The sequence below is a fragment of the Corvus moneduloides genome, chromosome 3 (genome assembly GCF_009650955.1).
Source record: "Corvus moneduloides isolate bCorMon1 chromosome 3, bCorMon1.pri, whole genome shotgun sequence".
NCBI classification, from domain to species: Eukaryota; Metazoa; Chordata; class Aves; order Passeriformes; family Corvidae; genus Corvus; species Corvus moneduloides.
Genome location: NC_045478.1, coordinates 110,786,297 through 110,801,602, shown reverse-complemented (window position 1 = coordinate 110,801,602; position 15,306 = coordinate 110,786,297). Strand labels below are relative to the sequence as shown.

Sequence of the window (15,306 nt, the reverse complement as noted above, 5' to 3'; positions counted from 1 at the left end):
TTTGTTCCAAAAGCTCCGTGAGGAAGTTATGCACACACACAGCTTCTCTCTCAAAAAATAAAGCTGTGTTAGAACACAAGTTAGTGTATTTTATTCATTCAAGGAGACATCTTCACCACTCTTGACCATTAAAATGAAATTTATCTACACCCGGATATAATCGAATGTTTTCTGCTTTTGCTAATTATTTTTGTTACTGCTAGGACAGGAAACAATGTCAAGGAACTGCTGAAAAGAAATCTGTCTCTCAGAGACAAACAGAATTCAGAACAAGTATTTATGCCAAATCTTTCTATCCTACAGACACTAAACTTTGTGCCTGCATCTATCAATGCAGTCTTTTAGCAACTGGACACAGAGTCCCAAGCACTCTCAAAACATTGCTGCAAATAGAAAATGAGTTTAAGCATGCAGCACTGACAACCTAAAAGGGCAGCAGCAAGAAAGACTTCACATACACCTGTACTTTTCCTACCCAAATTTCTGTGTTTCCAATATGCAGCCAGCAATTTTGATGAGAAATCCCTAACTTGTGGTCGAAGAACAGACCTGAGGCTGTAAAAGGGGTTAGGAGGGAAGCTTGGCAAGGTAGGGAAGGAAAGCAGCTGGCATTAAGCAGCTGGGATTGGTAGACAACCTACTGACAGAAGTCAGCAGAGAGTCCATAGGAGCAAATCTATGTTTCTGCAAAGAAGGATTTTCTTTTCGATACAAAGAAGAGCGATGCAAAGTGACAGAGGAGAATTGCTTTTATGTGTGGACAGTAAGTGTGTTTTAATTGACTACAGAAAGAAAGGAGGAAGACAGCTGTAAGGCAGCTGGTGGTGATTATTTGGAAAGAGTATGTTTGAAGTAAATTTAAGCCCTCAAAAAATCCTCAGCCAAAATCAGAAATGAATGGCAAAGAAAATGCTGAAGTGCATTTGCAACTGGAGATTATTTAGTGCGGAATCAGAACTCAATAAAACATATAAAGACAGAGTACAATTTCATTGAGAAGAACAGAAGATAAAACACAGGAGAAATTGCATGGTGCTCTCCTTGCACAGGTTGTACATGTTACAGTACACCTGTATCACCAACACCCCAATCTGATCAAAAACTCCGCAGAGGAAGCCAATGACACAACAGCACAGAGCACAGCAAAACTAATTCAAAGAGATTCAATAGGATCATCCTTTATAGTTAAAAGCAATTAGGTACTCACGAAATCCCCTCTAACAACTGGGCAAAGCAAGAAAATTAATTGAGCAATGTGATAGCCTGACCCCATTGCAGGCAACCAAGGATTCTACAGCAACCAGTTAAGCCCAGTTCTTCTGGTGGCCTTCAGCACTGACGGGTTTGCTGGAAAGCAGCAAGCAGAAGGCAAGCAGATCAGTGTGAACCGTGGAATCTCAAAAAGCTCATTTTTCTCCCATGCACAATGCATGCCAAATCTTAAGATTCCTTCAGCATCCAGTTATGAAACTACAATAGAAGAGGAAAACAGATGGCTAAAGCCTTTTGAAGAAAAAAGAAAAAAGAAAAAAGAAAAAAAAAAAAAAGATTAAGCCTTACTTCCTTTCCAAAAGAGAAATATGTGTATTTAAAAAGAGAGAACTTGCTTCAGACCATACCTAATCAATATAAAAATAGGCAAGTTGCCTCATAGACATGAAGCCTGTCTTCAGTTAAAGCTTCTGAACATAAGTTTAACCCTTTTAGAACATCATGGCTTGTTGCAATGGCTCACTGTACTTTTAAGCAGGATTTAAAAGCAAAGCAGTTCATGTAGATGACAGACATTACACACATTGTACAAAAATAACATATTTATCTCTAAAGCAACTCCTGAACACAAATCCCATGTAAAAGCCTTGATGTCTACTCTTTTCCAGCCTTTGTAAGCAGTTAGCACCTATGTTCAGGTGAGCAGCTTTCTTGCTCATAAAAGCATCCAATGAACAATGACAAGTTAGGAACTTGGCAACCTCAACTCTCTGACTTCAGCCATTCTCTGTGGAAACCAGTGAATATTACATTTGAAGCCTCTGTTGAGTCCTTGACTTGTGAGATATCAGACAACAATAAGGAAACAAAAAAGCCACCCTAAAGAGCTCGTGTGTTCAGCAGTAGATGTTTCAGCAGCTCTATAAAACTGCTATCAGAGCTTCAGGTCCAAGTACCAGAACTGATCTGTGGTCCAAAGGAGAAGTTCCCTCCTCTGCTGAGCCTGTATCTCGGACAAGCCTTGACTCAGTTGCCTGAACAGAAGCCTCCAGCAGCTGGGAAGCCCCAGGGTACACAAGAGATTCATGCTGGGCTAGCAGTTTGAACCAGGATCAACAGGAGACCTGGGCTTCTCCAAACTGGCAGCTGGGACTGGCAGTACACACAAAGGCATCCCAAACAGGGCCTGACACCAATGTTCAGGCAACTGGACTGGGTCCCCTGCACAAGTCACAGCATTACACCTGCCAGGGATGCCCAGCACACTCCTGCCCCACACAGCAACCCTCTCCTCTGACAGCAGAGAGCAGGAAATACAGCTGTTTCTTTAGATGCCTAAGCAAAATGAATGAGACTGATTTATGGTTTTATTCAGTGACTCTGCGCAGAGGATAAGCACTGAATTAACTCTCTCGTACCACACGTGGTCCTTTCAGGCCAGGGCTGCAGTTCACTGGTGAGGCTGTGTGGAAAATCCTGAGCTGCCCCAGCTTAGTCCAAGGGTAAATGGAGAATGACACACTCCAGCACTTTCAAGCAAGCACCTTTCAAAAAAAATCAACTGCTTATATGATTAATGCAAAGTACTACGTTTTCACAGTAGCAGGAGTCATTAATCCATATTAAAGACCAAGACTACATCCGTTTATTTATTTATTTTTAATGAAAGGTTCTAAATAAACCAACTGTTCAATTTTTCAAAGGTACTGAGCAGCCACAATAATTAGATCTGGGTCAGTGGGAGCTGCCAGAATGCCACAGAAGTGACTCAGTCTTGTTAATTATCTGAAAAATAAGGAACAGTGACAACACTGGACACTCCATCACGACCTATCTCCCCCAAACACACCACCAATGAGAATCAATCATTTGAGAGTGGTTGCCTGTAACCATTATTCAGGACAGAAATTATAGACAGGAGAAAAAGCAAGGAAAGGTTTCAGCCTAATCTGGCCAAATGCTGCTGTACGTAGAGATCATCCCATAAAAAAGTGAAGCAGCAACACCACAGCAGTGACAACTTCCCACAGTGCCAGGAGAACTCCAGCAAAAAAAGAGCAGGAGCTATTTTAAATGCTAAGTTTAAAAACCAAACCAGACCAACCAACCAAAAAAAAAAAAAAAAAAAAGCAACTCCAATCAATACAAGTCCAGAGGAAACAAAGAGTATTAAAGCCAACCAGAAATTCACCCAACCTTGCAAACCATACACCATCAATACAAAAATATTCTAACACACAAGTCGTTTTCTGAAGAGTCATACAAATGCAAACCTAACAGAAGATAGCAGTTCACAAAGAGGCACACAGCCTGTTTTGGTCATGCACAGTCCTTGCTCACAAACACTTCTCAGTTCCAGTGTGTTTATGACTGTGTTGTCATTTATTTTAAAATATGAATGAAGTATTCTTTTCCTCCAGAAACACTGCATTGTTAAAATGCCAGTACATTAAAATAACTTACTGCTTACTACATTTCAATCAAACAAACTACATACTACAGCACAGACACTTAATATATAGTGAGTGCTTTCAGCAAGATCAGCATATGGAGTTAATTTCTTCTGTTTTGTTCTCACATGGGCCAAGCTCAGAGACAAGGCTCAGAAACAGCATGCTGTTTCTCCTGTCAGCATGCACAGAAACTGTATCTTCTCCAAAGTTATGGAGAGACTTAGTTGAAGGCTCTCAGAATACATAAATATTTAACCCTTTGTTTCTATAGAATTTTGACTTAGGAAGCTTGATTATGGCAGAAATACTGTATTTTAGGTTGTGTGCGTAAAGAACATTTTTGTTAAGGTTCTTGAAATAACAGGAAGCAGAATCAAAAAGCTTACAATCAAAGGACTTTGTGAGTTATGTTCTTCCCTATTGTGATTTTTCCTACAATTCATCCACATTTCACCACCATACTGTTCCTTTGTCATAACCAACACAAGCACTGATCTTGCCTGCATTTAAACTCAAGAATATAAAATGAAGTTCAGAAGGATGTCCTTTTTGCAAAAAAATAGCTGCACGTCTGAGGTTTTAAATGGCTCTCTCACTACTGCAGACACAGACATTTTGCTAGGTGGTCACTCTCAGTTATGATTAACCAATAAGCTACCTGTTTCTAAAATAACAAGATACTTCACAAGAGAACTTTTGTGTATGATTTTTTCTTAAACCAAGGAAAAGTTAGATGCAATTCCAATGCAAACATTCCCCTGCAGGATTTATCGTTTAGTGCTGAAGCATTCTGCAAATTCTCAGCAACAAGTGAATCAAAATGAAAATGAAACCTAAAACAGCCAAGTTAATGCAAACAGAACATAATAAGAAACCCAACTGCTAAAATAAAACTGATCAACCAAAATTACTGTGGAAAACTCCTTGGCCTCTTTGGGACAGTAGATCCCATGGGATAATCAGGACAGCCTCTTTCAACTTCTACAACATTTCCATTTGTTATTTACTCTGTGAAAGCAAGTTCAACTTCCAAAACAATTCCGTTTCTTAAACATTCTAGGCATGAAGAAAGCTTGCTAAAAAAATCCAAAACGTTTAATCTGACAGTGTTCCTTTAAGACAGAGCAGTGCACAGCCTTCTTGCACATTTGACAGAGATTTCCTACTCCACAAGATAGAATTTAAATTTGTAGAGGCAATTACTCATAACCAGTGAAAGCAGCCAATGCAAGTGCCAAACTTGCCAACAAGAAGAAAGGCCAAGTATTAGAAAGGAGGCTGCAGTTTATTACAAGGCAATTTGAACATCTTGGTCCACAAGGTCTGGAATGTATTTTCTTCATCCCCTGACACTACAAGTACACACTAACGTGAGGAATTATGTCAGTAACATCAATATTCCAAACATATAAAACAGCAGTTATTTATATAATGGAGATCTTTCCCTGACTATTTAAAAGCTGCTTCTAGTCTTGCCTAGCAGATTTATTTAAGCTCACTTTGCACAGGATAGACGATGTGCCAGACCCACACCATTAACTGCTGTCTAGTCAGTTCCAAAGCCATCCAACTGGACCACCACCACACAAAATTCTTGTCTGACTAAACGAATACCTTAAGGCAATTCCCAAGGACCTGCCTCTTGCCCCTTCCTGTTAAAAGATGGAAAGGATAAAGGAAAAGAAGAAGGAGAAACATGATCTCTTCAGGTAAGGAAGTCAAAAATCAAAACGGGCATCCAACCCACATTATCCCATGACCACCATGCCCAGGACTGATCTCCAATGCCTCCAACAAGCAACATGAGTGTCAGTAGATAACACTCAGCACAACCAAGTTGAATTGGCAGCTGGAAAATAGCTCATGGGAAATATTTAAAAAAAAAAAACCAAACAACACCAAAAACCCAAAACCGACAACCAAAACCACACAAAGTCACAGATGCGAGCTAACAAACATACCCTCCTCTGCAAGGTAAAAACACCACCAGCCTAGAAAATCAATAGCACAGACCAAAACCAGCAGGTCCAGGGTAACCATGCAGCAAAGCCTGCACCCACTGAGAAAGACAAGCAGCTCATGCAGCTGCTTCTGCAAGGGGCTGGCAATAGAAGGGAAGGGGATGGAAGAGCAATGCACATACCAAACAATATACAATGAGCAACATCCTTCCTATTTCAGCACCAGCAACTTACTCCATCATTTTTACAGCAACATGAGCCGCTTCTTACCATTTTTTTGTGCACTCAACCATCAATTCCTGGTAAGAGGCCACAAACTGGAACTTGGATGCATGTTTCCCAACACGCTGCAGTCTTTTCCAAACTGAAGCCATGATGGAGAGAAATACCAGTCCTCTTAGACAGCAGAAGCTGTGTGAATACCAATGTAGGTTTCAAAGAGCGTGTGTGCTTGATACTAGCAGATTTATATACAGACACAGTAAAAAGAGTGTGTGAGGAACTTGACGGGATGTCTACAATTCATATTCTGCCTCTCCCCTCCTCAGGGTAAATCCCAGTCTAGCGGAATGGCTCATCACTGGCCAGGAGCAGCATGCAGTAGCAGTAGACAGGTAATGGAAAGGAAGTTCTCTCATGGAATCATCATTCTTCACACAGTAGATGAAGGGAAGACTGCAGGACTGGAAGACAAATAAGACAGGGAGAGAAAGCATTGGTTAATGCACTTCATACTAAGTGCTGCAACTGCACGTGATCTCGTACCTTTCAAACAACTACAAGAACATATCCCCTTCCTGTTGTCATCCACACACAGCCTCCCCCCCCACCACCACTTAAATAAATAAATAAGAATACTGCAGCAATTTCAGGAATTCAAACCACGAGACTGTTCAGAAACATATCAACATATCCTATTATCAGAAGCATCATAATTGACAACAACAACAAAAAAGGGCAGGTCAGGGCCACACCGAATCCTTATGAAGCATCTCCGGGAAGCAATGCGAAGCGGCTGAGGTGCTGCCAATATGCACCCAGAGGGAGGGACACGGGGAGATGAAGTTCTTTGTCTTGATGACAAAAGGTGTAACAGTTGTTTCCTCTAACACACCTCCCGCTTTCATTTCTCTGTGTAAGGAGAAGGATCAGCCAAGAAGACAGAAAGGGAGTCTTGCTGCTCAAATGCTTGTGCCAGGGTGAGGAAGAGGACGAGAAAGGAAGGGGCATTTCCCGAGTCCAAGCTACCCAGGATCCCCCATCTTCCTCGCTGCATCATATTGAAATGGAAATGTCTCTCCATCCTGCACCGAGAAATGATCATCAGGGACGTGAAAAGGGAGAGGAGAAACCCAGGTGGGTTTCCTCCCTCGAAAGGAAAGCAGCATCTCCGCTGGGTGTGGGGAAAAGAGCCTCTTCATTAGGAATATGGGGAAGCACAAGCTAGCCGCAGCCGGCGAGAAGTCAGGGCAGGATGGCATCAAAGCTGGCGAGGAGGCTACCTGAAGTAGAATCGCCCCCGGGAAGGGGGTCCCCACGGAGCCCCGGGGCGAGGAGCGCCCCGCTCCGCCTCAGCAGTCCGTGTCACCTCCGCGCCCAGCCCGCCGGGGCAGCGCCCCCCGCCCTTGGCCGGGAGCCGGAGCGGTTTAAAAATTAAAACGCCACCGGCAGGGAGCGAGGCGGGGAGCGGCAGCTCCGGGACCGCGGGAGGGGCCGGGCGGCTCCCCGTGCGCGGCACTCACCTGCCGCCGGCTCCTCGCGGGCGGTCCCGCCGGGCGGGCGCGCTGGCACCACACGGCAGGCGAGAGTCAGCGCTGCCGCTGCCCATTACTGCAGCAGCCCCTCCGCCGGCAGCGCCCTGCGGCTGTCCCCATCCTCCCGCAGCCTCATGGCGAGCACCGCTCCCCCGCCGCTCTCCGCGCCGGCCGGGCAGACAGCGCGGCTCGCAGCGCGCCTCACGCCGCCACCATCGCTCTCCTACCGGCGCTGCGCCGCGCCGCGCCTCACCCGGCCCGCCGCTCCCCCGCCCCCGCCGCCCGCCGCTCCCCCGCCCCCGCCGCGCCATTGGCCCCGCCGCCGGCCCTCCGCAGCCCATTGGATGTTGCGGCTGTCAATCATTCGCGCAGAGAAGGGGTGGGGGAAGACGGGTTTCAGATCCTCACCTCTGTCTCCAGCTCCACCTCTGCTCTGATTGGTCACTCATCCCGAGGAGGCGGGGATAGTTGTGAGGAGAGACCACACGATAGGTCAATGTGGCCGTCTGTCAGCACGAAGACACCCGGCTATTGGCTGTGGTGCTTCCTAAAGCCGCGGTCAGGGCAGGGGTGTGGCGTCGCCGCCGCCGCCCGCGGGACTCACCGCCGCCTCGGGGCCGGGGAGCGGCGGGAAGGGAAGGGAATGGCCGGGGCAGGGACGGAGGGAGCCGGGGCGGGAGCCACAGATGCCTTCCGTGAGGTGGGCACGGGGCGGCTGAAGGGGCGAGCGGCTCTGGATCTAGGCGGCGGGAGGGGCGGAGGAACCGCGGCGAGGGACAGTCCCCGCGCTGGGCCCGCCTTGAGGAGGGGTCAGTCAAACGCCGGGCCTGACCCAAGTCCTGCAGCACAGGCCCCGGTCCTTTAGGGGCTCTGGAGTCCGGGTGCGGGTGGGAAATGGATGGAAATTAATACCGCAGGCAGGACGACGTTTCTTTGCTGGTTTAACCTGCGTGCTCAGGCACCCAGGCGGCGGAGGCTGGATGTTGTGCGCAGTTTGATGTTAAAGTATCTGCAAGGGAGAACGGAGCAGTGAGGGGGTGATGTGGGATGTGGCTGTGAATTCCCCGTAGTCACGCTGGCTAAAAGCTTCTCCTACACTGCCGTGCTATGAGGGATATGTCGGGACCCAGCTGTAAACCCTCGGTGCTGGGTTCCAGCATAAATGTAAAATTAACCTGTGGCTACTCTGTTTCGCGCTGCTTGTTGCCCATGTTCCCTCTGGACGGCCGTACAGATGTCTTTAAGTTTGGGATCCCAAAGCGCCATTTGCAGTAGGTGAATTCCAGAGTCAGGGTAACGTGGTTGCATGATCTCTGGGAGCTAATCCTAAACCTTTGAGCCAGCCAAGTCAGAAACTAAGCCAGCTATCAAGTGGAAGCACAGAGAAATAAGGAAGATAATGCAGTGGAGCTTTGAGGGCAGCTGTAAAATTGAAGCCTCAGGGCTTTGCAGTCCTCTGTGTTCTTTCCCATGACAAAACAAATGGAGTGCAAGCCTGATCCACAGTCTGGGAAGCTCCTTATCCCAGTGTTTTCCTTCTTTCCCCTAAGCTGCCTCTCACTGTGCTGGCATATCGCAGAGGCTGCCAGCATTCAGTGGCTGGAGTGAAAGGAGAGAAAGAATGACTGTGTGGATGGCCACAGGCCTAAGCTGAGCTAAGTTACATTGGAGAGGTTGAATATTTGGGCTATTGAGAAGGTCAGCCCTTTGCTTATAACGTGTTACTCTTCAGCCCTTAGCCCAGCGGCCAGAGGGTGTGTACTTGGAGCTGTCCTGGATGAGGCAGTGATTGTCCTTTGTTTGAAGTGTTACACTGAAATGTTGCAGACAGTTGTACTACTCATACAAATTTTCTTGGAAAATCCGGGGGCTTTTTTCCCCTGAATATTTTTGAAGTTAAAATTTGAAGATTTTGCACATTTCCCTCAACAGATCTGTACCAGTTTTGCAGCTGGTTTATACACACAGAGTAATTCCAACACGCTTGAGGGAGACATCACTGGGCTTTTTAAGTGCAGATCACCTGCTTAGGATTTGGGAAATGAGGCCAGGATTTCCAGAGCACATCAGATGGAGAGCATGCTGTATGGAGCACATAAATGCTTGGTTTTGACTTGGAAAATACCAGATGGAAAACTGGCAGCTGTAAAGTGCATCAAACAAGGCAATTTAAAATTCCAGTGGCCCTGAGGAGATGCTTGGCTCTTCATACCAGAGAAATACCAAGTAATCAGTTGTGCTGATTTTATTTCAAAAGTTGCCTTTATTCTGAGTATATAACCAAAAGTTAATCCATGAACTTCTCTGATTTATCTCCTGAATAACCTGCAGCACCCAGGCTAATTCCTATGACATATCTATGACCAAGGTCTTACGTTCCTCAAACTGAGATAGCCATTTTCTGTCCAGTGGAATAAACACAGAAGGTCTGGTGGTTTGTTCAGTGACTTGTGTTTCAAACATCATTATTTATTAACATTTTCCATTTCCTTCATAGCTTTTGGATTCAAGTTACACCAGGCCTGGGAGGTACATGGCATAAGGCTGCTTTTGCCCTCGTATGGGGAGAAATACAACACTGGCAATTATCCTACGAATTATCTGTTTTACAGTTTTTAAGAGCAGCCATCCTCAGTTCTTGCAATTTTGGGGAAAGCCTTAGGAGATTCAAAGGCTTTGAGGAATTACTGTGGGAGGAAGGGCGAGCTCTTCAGTTGTAGATTGGAAGCTAGAGGCCACCACAGTGTTCTCAGGTTACTGGACTGGGTCTTACACCACACCAACTCAAAAGCTCTTGTGACTTCTGTTGGCATCTCACAGCCCAGAGGAACCAATAAATGGCAAAAAGGGATTAGCGAGGGCATGGATGAAGAGCCCCTACGTCCTCCTTGGGTCAGGCACTCAGATGGGTCAGCAAGGAACCCCCATGTTGACTTCATTTCCATATTGCAAACATCTCTTGACTGGTCCTGCTGGCCACAAGCCTGGTTTGAGACAATGACCCAGCTCAAACCACAGTTCAGCTCAGGATCTGAGCCGGGCTTTGGGGAAATGGTCACATTTTTACTTAATCCAGTATTGTGAGCTTGATGGTGAAAATAAGCAAAGTTGGTTACACCAAGGTGTCCAGTGCTCTCTTTTAAGGTCAGTAGCTGAGTGAACAACTCTCGTGTGACTCACAGAAGGGTCCTTCTGATTATGAAAAAAATGATGCATCATTTTATGTACAGTGTCAAATCTCTTCTGCAACAGGAAAAATAGTCATGTGATGAATAGGTAAATACCCTTTTATTATTTAAAGACATATAATGTGGGTGACAGAACCTATTTAAACCATATTCATGTCAAATCTGCTGCCTTCCTGCTGCCTTCCTTGCCTGTGGAAGGAGGAAATGTATTCATGTATGTTTGGGCTCGCTCTCATCTGTGGTGTTCTGGAAGTGGCATGGGACAGGATGCTGAGAGCTGCTCGAGCTGAGAAGTTGGTGGGGCTGACCAGGGAGGTCCCAGAACAACCTGACCCTCTTCCTTACAAGCAGCTGGTTCCACTGAGGACACCCTTAGTATCCAAAAACCCATACTCTGTGGCTCCTCTTTTCCACTTGCTATCTTGACACTCAGACTCCCTCACAATCTCCACAGAAATCCCTGAGTATTTTTTTTTCTGGATTTTGCCTCCTGCTCCCTGGCTTTGACTGATGGTGGGAGATTTCAAGCTTCCTGTTCCAAGCAGAGACATGATCTATGCTCTACTTCTGTTACTCTCTGTCAAGTTTTAAAGCTCTCCAGCCTCTCCCTTATCCTTCAACGCCTCGTCATCAGCATGACTAAGGACAGGTTGTTCTCCAATAAAGAAATGACCTTTGCTAGGAATAGCTGTCATAAATCTCCATTTCCCTGTCTTCTGTACATGAGCCTGCAGAAATGTCACTGAGGAAATCAAGGAATTGGATTATGTCAAATTTGCAAGTACATTCCGCGTTCTGAGGCAAAGGGCTGTGTAGATGAGGTTACCTACACCTGCCACGTTTTAACCTCCTTGTATTTCTAAATCCCATCAAACCTTTGATCCCCTGTTAATGAAAGTCGTGGAGAATTTGCTCTGACCTCAGTAATATTTGTAAAGTACCATCCTCCTGCTCCCCAACATGTCCCTAACTGGTGCTTGACACCATAACATTCTGTTCTGTAACAAGTAATGCTACGTTGTCTGCTCTTTTTGTTTCCTCACATCCCAACAGTAATTAAAAAAATACATATATATACATACACACATATAACTAATCATAATATAGATAGCAAAAAAAAAAAATTCTTTAATCCTCCCTTCTTCATTGGTTTCTTGCTTGTTGCTGATGAAATTCCACTCAGATGTCTTTCCACATGACCTGGTAACAGCCGACAGCCATTCTGTATTGGAGGGAATAATGTTTTCAATATTCCCTCTGGTTAATATCAGTGACAGTTGAAAGGGTGTGTGGATATGTGTGTCTGGAATATCCCTTTTTATTTGTGCTCTGAAAGCTTGGCTTTGGTGGCCGGGGTAGATGATTCCCACGTTGCAGAATCAGACAGCCCAGCTCCTATCACAGCCTGGAACAAAAGCAGATCATTTCAGCAATACTCCCAGCTGTGCTTAAGGCACAAGGCATAGAAACATCACCATTTGTTCTTAGCTTGCTAGCAAAAGAAGTAGACTTTGGGATGCACTCTGGTGGGCTTGTGTTTTGTTACTGCTCTGGCCCAGGCCAAGGCAGGCAGCCCAGCTTGGCTCTTGCCTGTGGACCAGCTTACCTGTGCAGCATTCCCAGCCCAGGCCAGGTCCCAGCAGAGCTGTGTACAGGCACCCACCCTCTGAAACCTCCTAATCCAGAGTCTGCCCCCTGGAGAGCCCTGCTGCCAAAAGGAATCTGCAGAGACAGCAGCTGGGATAACACACCAGCACCTCTTTCTCATGGATTGTTTGTTCTCCCACTCCTTTTCTGTGGCTGGAGCCTGCACTCGTATGTGGTGAGACCCTGTCATGCCTCCCCTCCAGGCTCTGTGCCACAAGGGGTACCCAAAATGCCAGTTCCCTAAGTGGCAGCCTCATGTCACAGCCCCTTTGCTCCACCGTGACCAGCTTCATTATGCCACCCCAGAGGCACCAGCTACCCCCTGGCCTGCCCCTCTAAATCCCACTGCCCAAAGTCTTGTAGGCAAAGTCAAGCAGGAGAGTTCAAACCAGAGCAGATGAAAAACATCCTTGCCATCTTGCCTTTATCTCCCCTCTCTTGTCTGGCTGACATTCTCCCCAAACCACTCAGCAGTAAGGGGCAAGTTGTATTTATCTGCAGAGGAGGTCAAGGACAGGAGTCACATTCCTGAAATGCAGAAGTTGCAATGCAGTTCAGTCTGTGCAGGCAAGGGCAAAGATGGGGCACTGACGGTGGAGACCCCATGATGCAGACAGCATTTCCCTGCTCTGGATCAGAACACCCTGGATTAGTGTTGGTTTCTCCAAGTTTATTATCAACTTGCTTTTCAGTCAGTTTGGAATGGTCTGAATGAGTTTTGTCATTACCTTTTGATATCTTGCTTCTCTCTTCTCAAAAAAAAAAAAGGGAAAAAAAAGAAAGGAAAAAAAAAAGGCAGCCTGTACTTTGTCCATAAATAACAACTTTCAATTTTTTATCATGCTTGGTGTATCCTGTACCCTTTCCAATTCTTCAATACCCTTCCTGTGTGGTCTCCCTAGCCTTTTTTCAGAGTATAATTATGCTTGTATACGACATCCTGCAGTACTAATGAGGCAAAGAATGCCTTCCTCCCTCTCTTTTTAGAATAAACAGCTCATAATGTGGCCAGCAGGACCAGGGCAGTGATCACCCCCTGTATTGGGCACTGGTGAGGCCACGCCTTGAGTCCTGTGTTCAATTCGGGCCCCCCAGGACAAAAAAGGCATTGAAGTGCTGGAGCATGTCCAGAGAAGGGCAGGGGAAGAGTCTGGAGCACAGTTCTGATGGGGAGCAGCTGAGGGAACTGGGGGTGCTCAGCCTGGAGAAAAGGAGGCTCAGGAGGGACCTTATCCTCTACAGCTCCGTGACAGGAAGGTGAAGCCAGGTGGAGATCTTTCTAAGAGCTATGGAAGAAAATAAGAGATGGATCAAGTTCAGAGGCAGACTTGTTTCCTGGCTCCCATACCCATTTTACGTGATCCTGGCTATGACGAATCTCTGATTAATCTGCTGTAAATGCTTCATGGTGGCATCTAGGGAAACTGCAGATTCAGTGGTGGGAAGGTCAAGGAGTGAAGGCTGTACAGCCCCATGCAATTTTTTCCACTGTGAGCCTGTTTATCAGAGAATCAGTAGCTGGACATGCAATCAGAATAATAAGCTGGAAAAATATAAAGTCTTTTATCTGCATTTCTGTAACTACCAGAGAAATCATAAAATGTAACACAGCTGTCTTTAAAGATTATGCAGGAAACTCCTCTTTGCCCAAATATAATATATGTCATCTTTCAAGAGAATGCCTAGTTAACTTTGGATCTACACCATCAGTCATCCAGGCAGTTTGTCAGTATCAGGGGTACATTTCCTTGGAGCACAGGCATTAGGAATGCACAGGCCATCATAGATCAAATCTGAGGCTTTCTTGGAAGCCAGTGGAGAAGCAATTACCTTACAGATGTGATAAGACAATCCATTACACAAAAAGGTGCTCCTAGCAGACTAGGGGGAAATTTGTAGCTAACTGCTTGTACAACCAGAATCTCAAACATCACACAATAGGACATTGGTGCTTGAGGAAAAGTATCTTAAAGCACAGAGCGGAAATATGTATGTGTGGTGTGGCCTTCATCCTGGAGAAGAGGTACAATTATCACAGTTACAGCTCATGAAAATGAGCCCCAAGGACCTGCTCAAGTATGCAAGACATTCAAGTGGACAAGAGTTTGCAGTAATGGTGTTGGGCAGGCATGAAATGGTGTGGAGAGACTCAGCTTTGAGAGGATAAGCAATTAACTGTGTTGTAAAAATGACTGCAAGGTTTCTTTCGCCTATTTTTAATACCTCGGCAGACACCCAGTTTAGATAAATATCTCTAGTTAATCTGGAAATTAAACTAGATAATCACAGCCAAGTTAGATAATTCCAGACTCAGAAGCTGTTCTTCATTATGCCCAGATTAACCCACAGGGGTTTAAATGGTGTTGCAAGTTATTTTTAACTGAGTTATCACTAATCTCCCTCTATACTTTTTAGGCTGTATAAAGTTGCACTGTCAGAAAGCATGGGGACAGTTATCTTCCAAAAAATAAAAGGGCTGGCAAATGGTATGTAGGACTTATTTTGCCAGATCATGGTCATGTTTGGGTTCCTCCTGTTTCCCCCACTTCACAATTTTATTTCTGTTATTTCTGTTAAATTCCTCTGCAAGAGCTATGGAGAATATGCAGCCTTAAGGACCATGTATCCCTACAGCAGAGTCCTCAGTGAGTCCCTGGCTGAAGGAGGAGGTTGGTCAGTGTAGATGTCTTTCATCCACAGTCTTGGGATGGGAAATTCAATTTTTTTTTCTCTGACTAGCTTTAGGAATCTTACTGACTCTTCGCACATGCCTAGAAGGAGTGACTGCTTTGTCAGCCATGTAGAGGGATAATTGAAAAAAAAGGGAAATCTCTATTTGGGGCTACTTCCTAAGTGGAGCTAGGTGACACACTAATGCCTGGGGCCACCTTGAATCACTGGTTTTGAAATTAAAGATCTGGAGGTGTAGATGGGTTTCTCTCCAGTAAAAAAAAAGTAGAATCCCAAAACCCCAGCAAATGTGCTCCCAGCCCAGGTCAAGTGCTGGGAACGATTCCATTGCTGCACTAAGAGATGCAACCTAATCAATCACCAAGGTACTTTCCTTTCATCCTTAACCAGTGCTCCAGAG

The 15,306-nt window shown here is 45.5% G+C and overlaps 1 protein-coding gene across 12 annotated transcripts in view; it reads right to left on the bottom strand.

The window, feature by feature from the left end:
* The window catches only part of EHBP1 (EH domain binding protein 1), a 211,345-nt gene extending 203,709 nt beyond the window's left edge, over positions 1-7,636 (bottom strand). For 8 of the 12 annotated variants that reach the window (XM_032103502.1, XM_032103504.1, XM_032103506.1 and 5 more), the window contains exons 1-2: positions 7,369-7,636; positions 5,897-6,309 (exon numbers count right to left, since the gene is read on the bottom strand). In XM_032103502.1, the coding sequence (XP_031959393.1) occupies positions 5,897-6,000 (104 nt within the window). In that variant the 5' untranslated portion in view covers positions 6,001-6,309; positions 7,369-7,636. The remainder of the gene's footprint in view (positions 1-5,896; positions 6,310-7,368) is intronic. The other 4 variants (XM_032103503.1, XM_032103507.1, XM_032103508.1 and 1 more) reach the window with 1 other exon arrangement.
* Between the last annotated feature and the right edge of the window lie 7,670 nt (positions 7,637-15,306).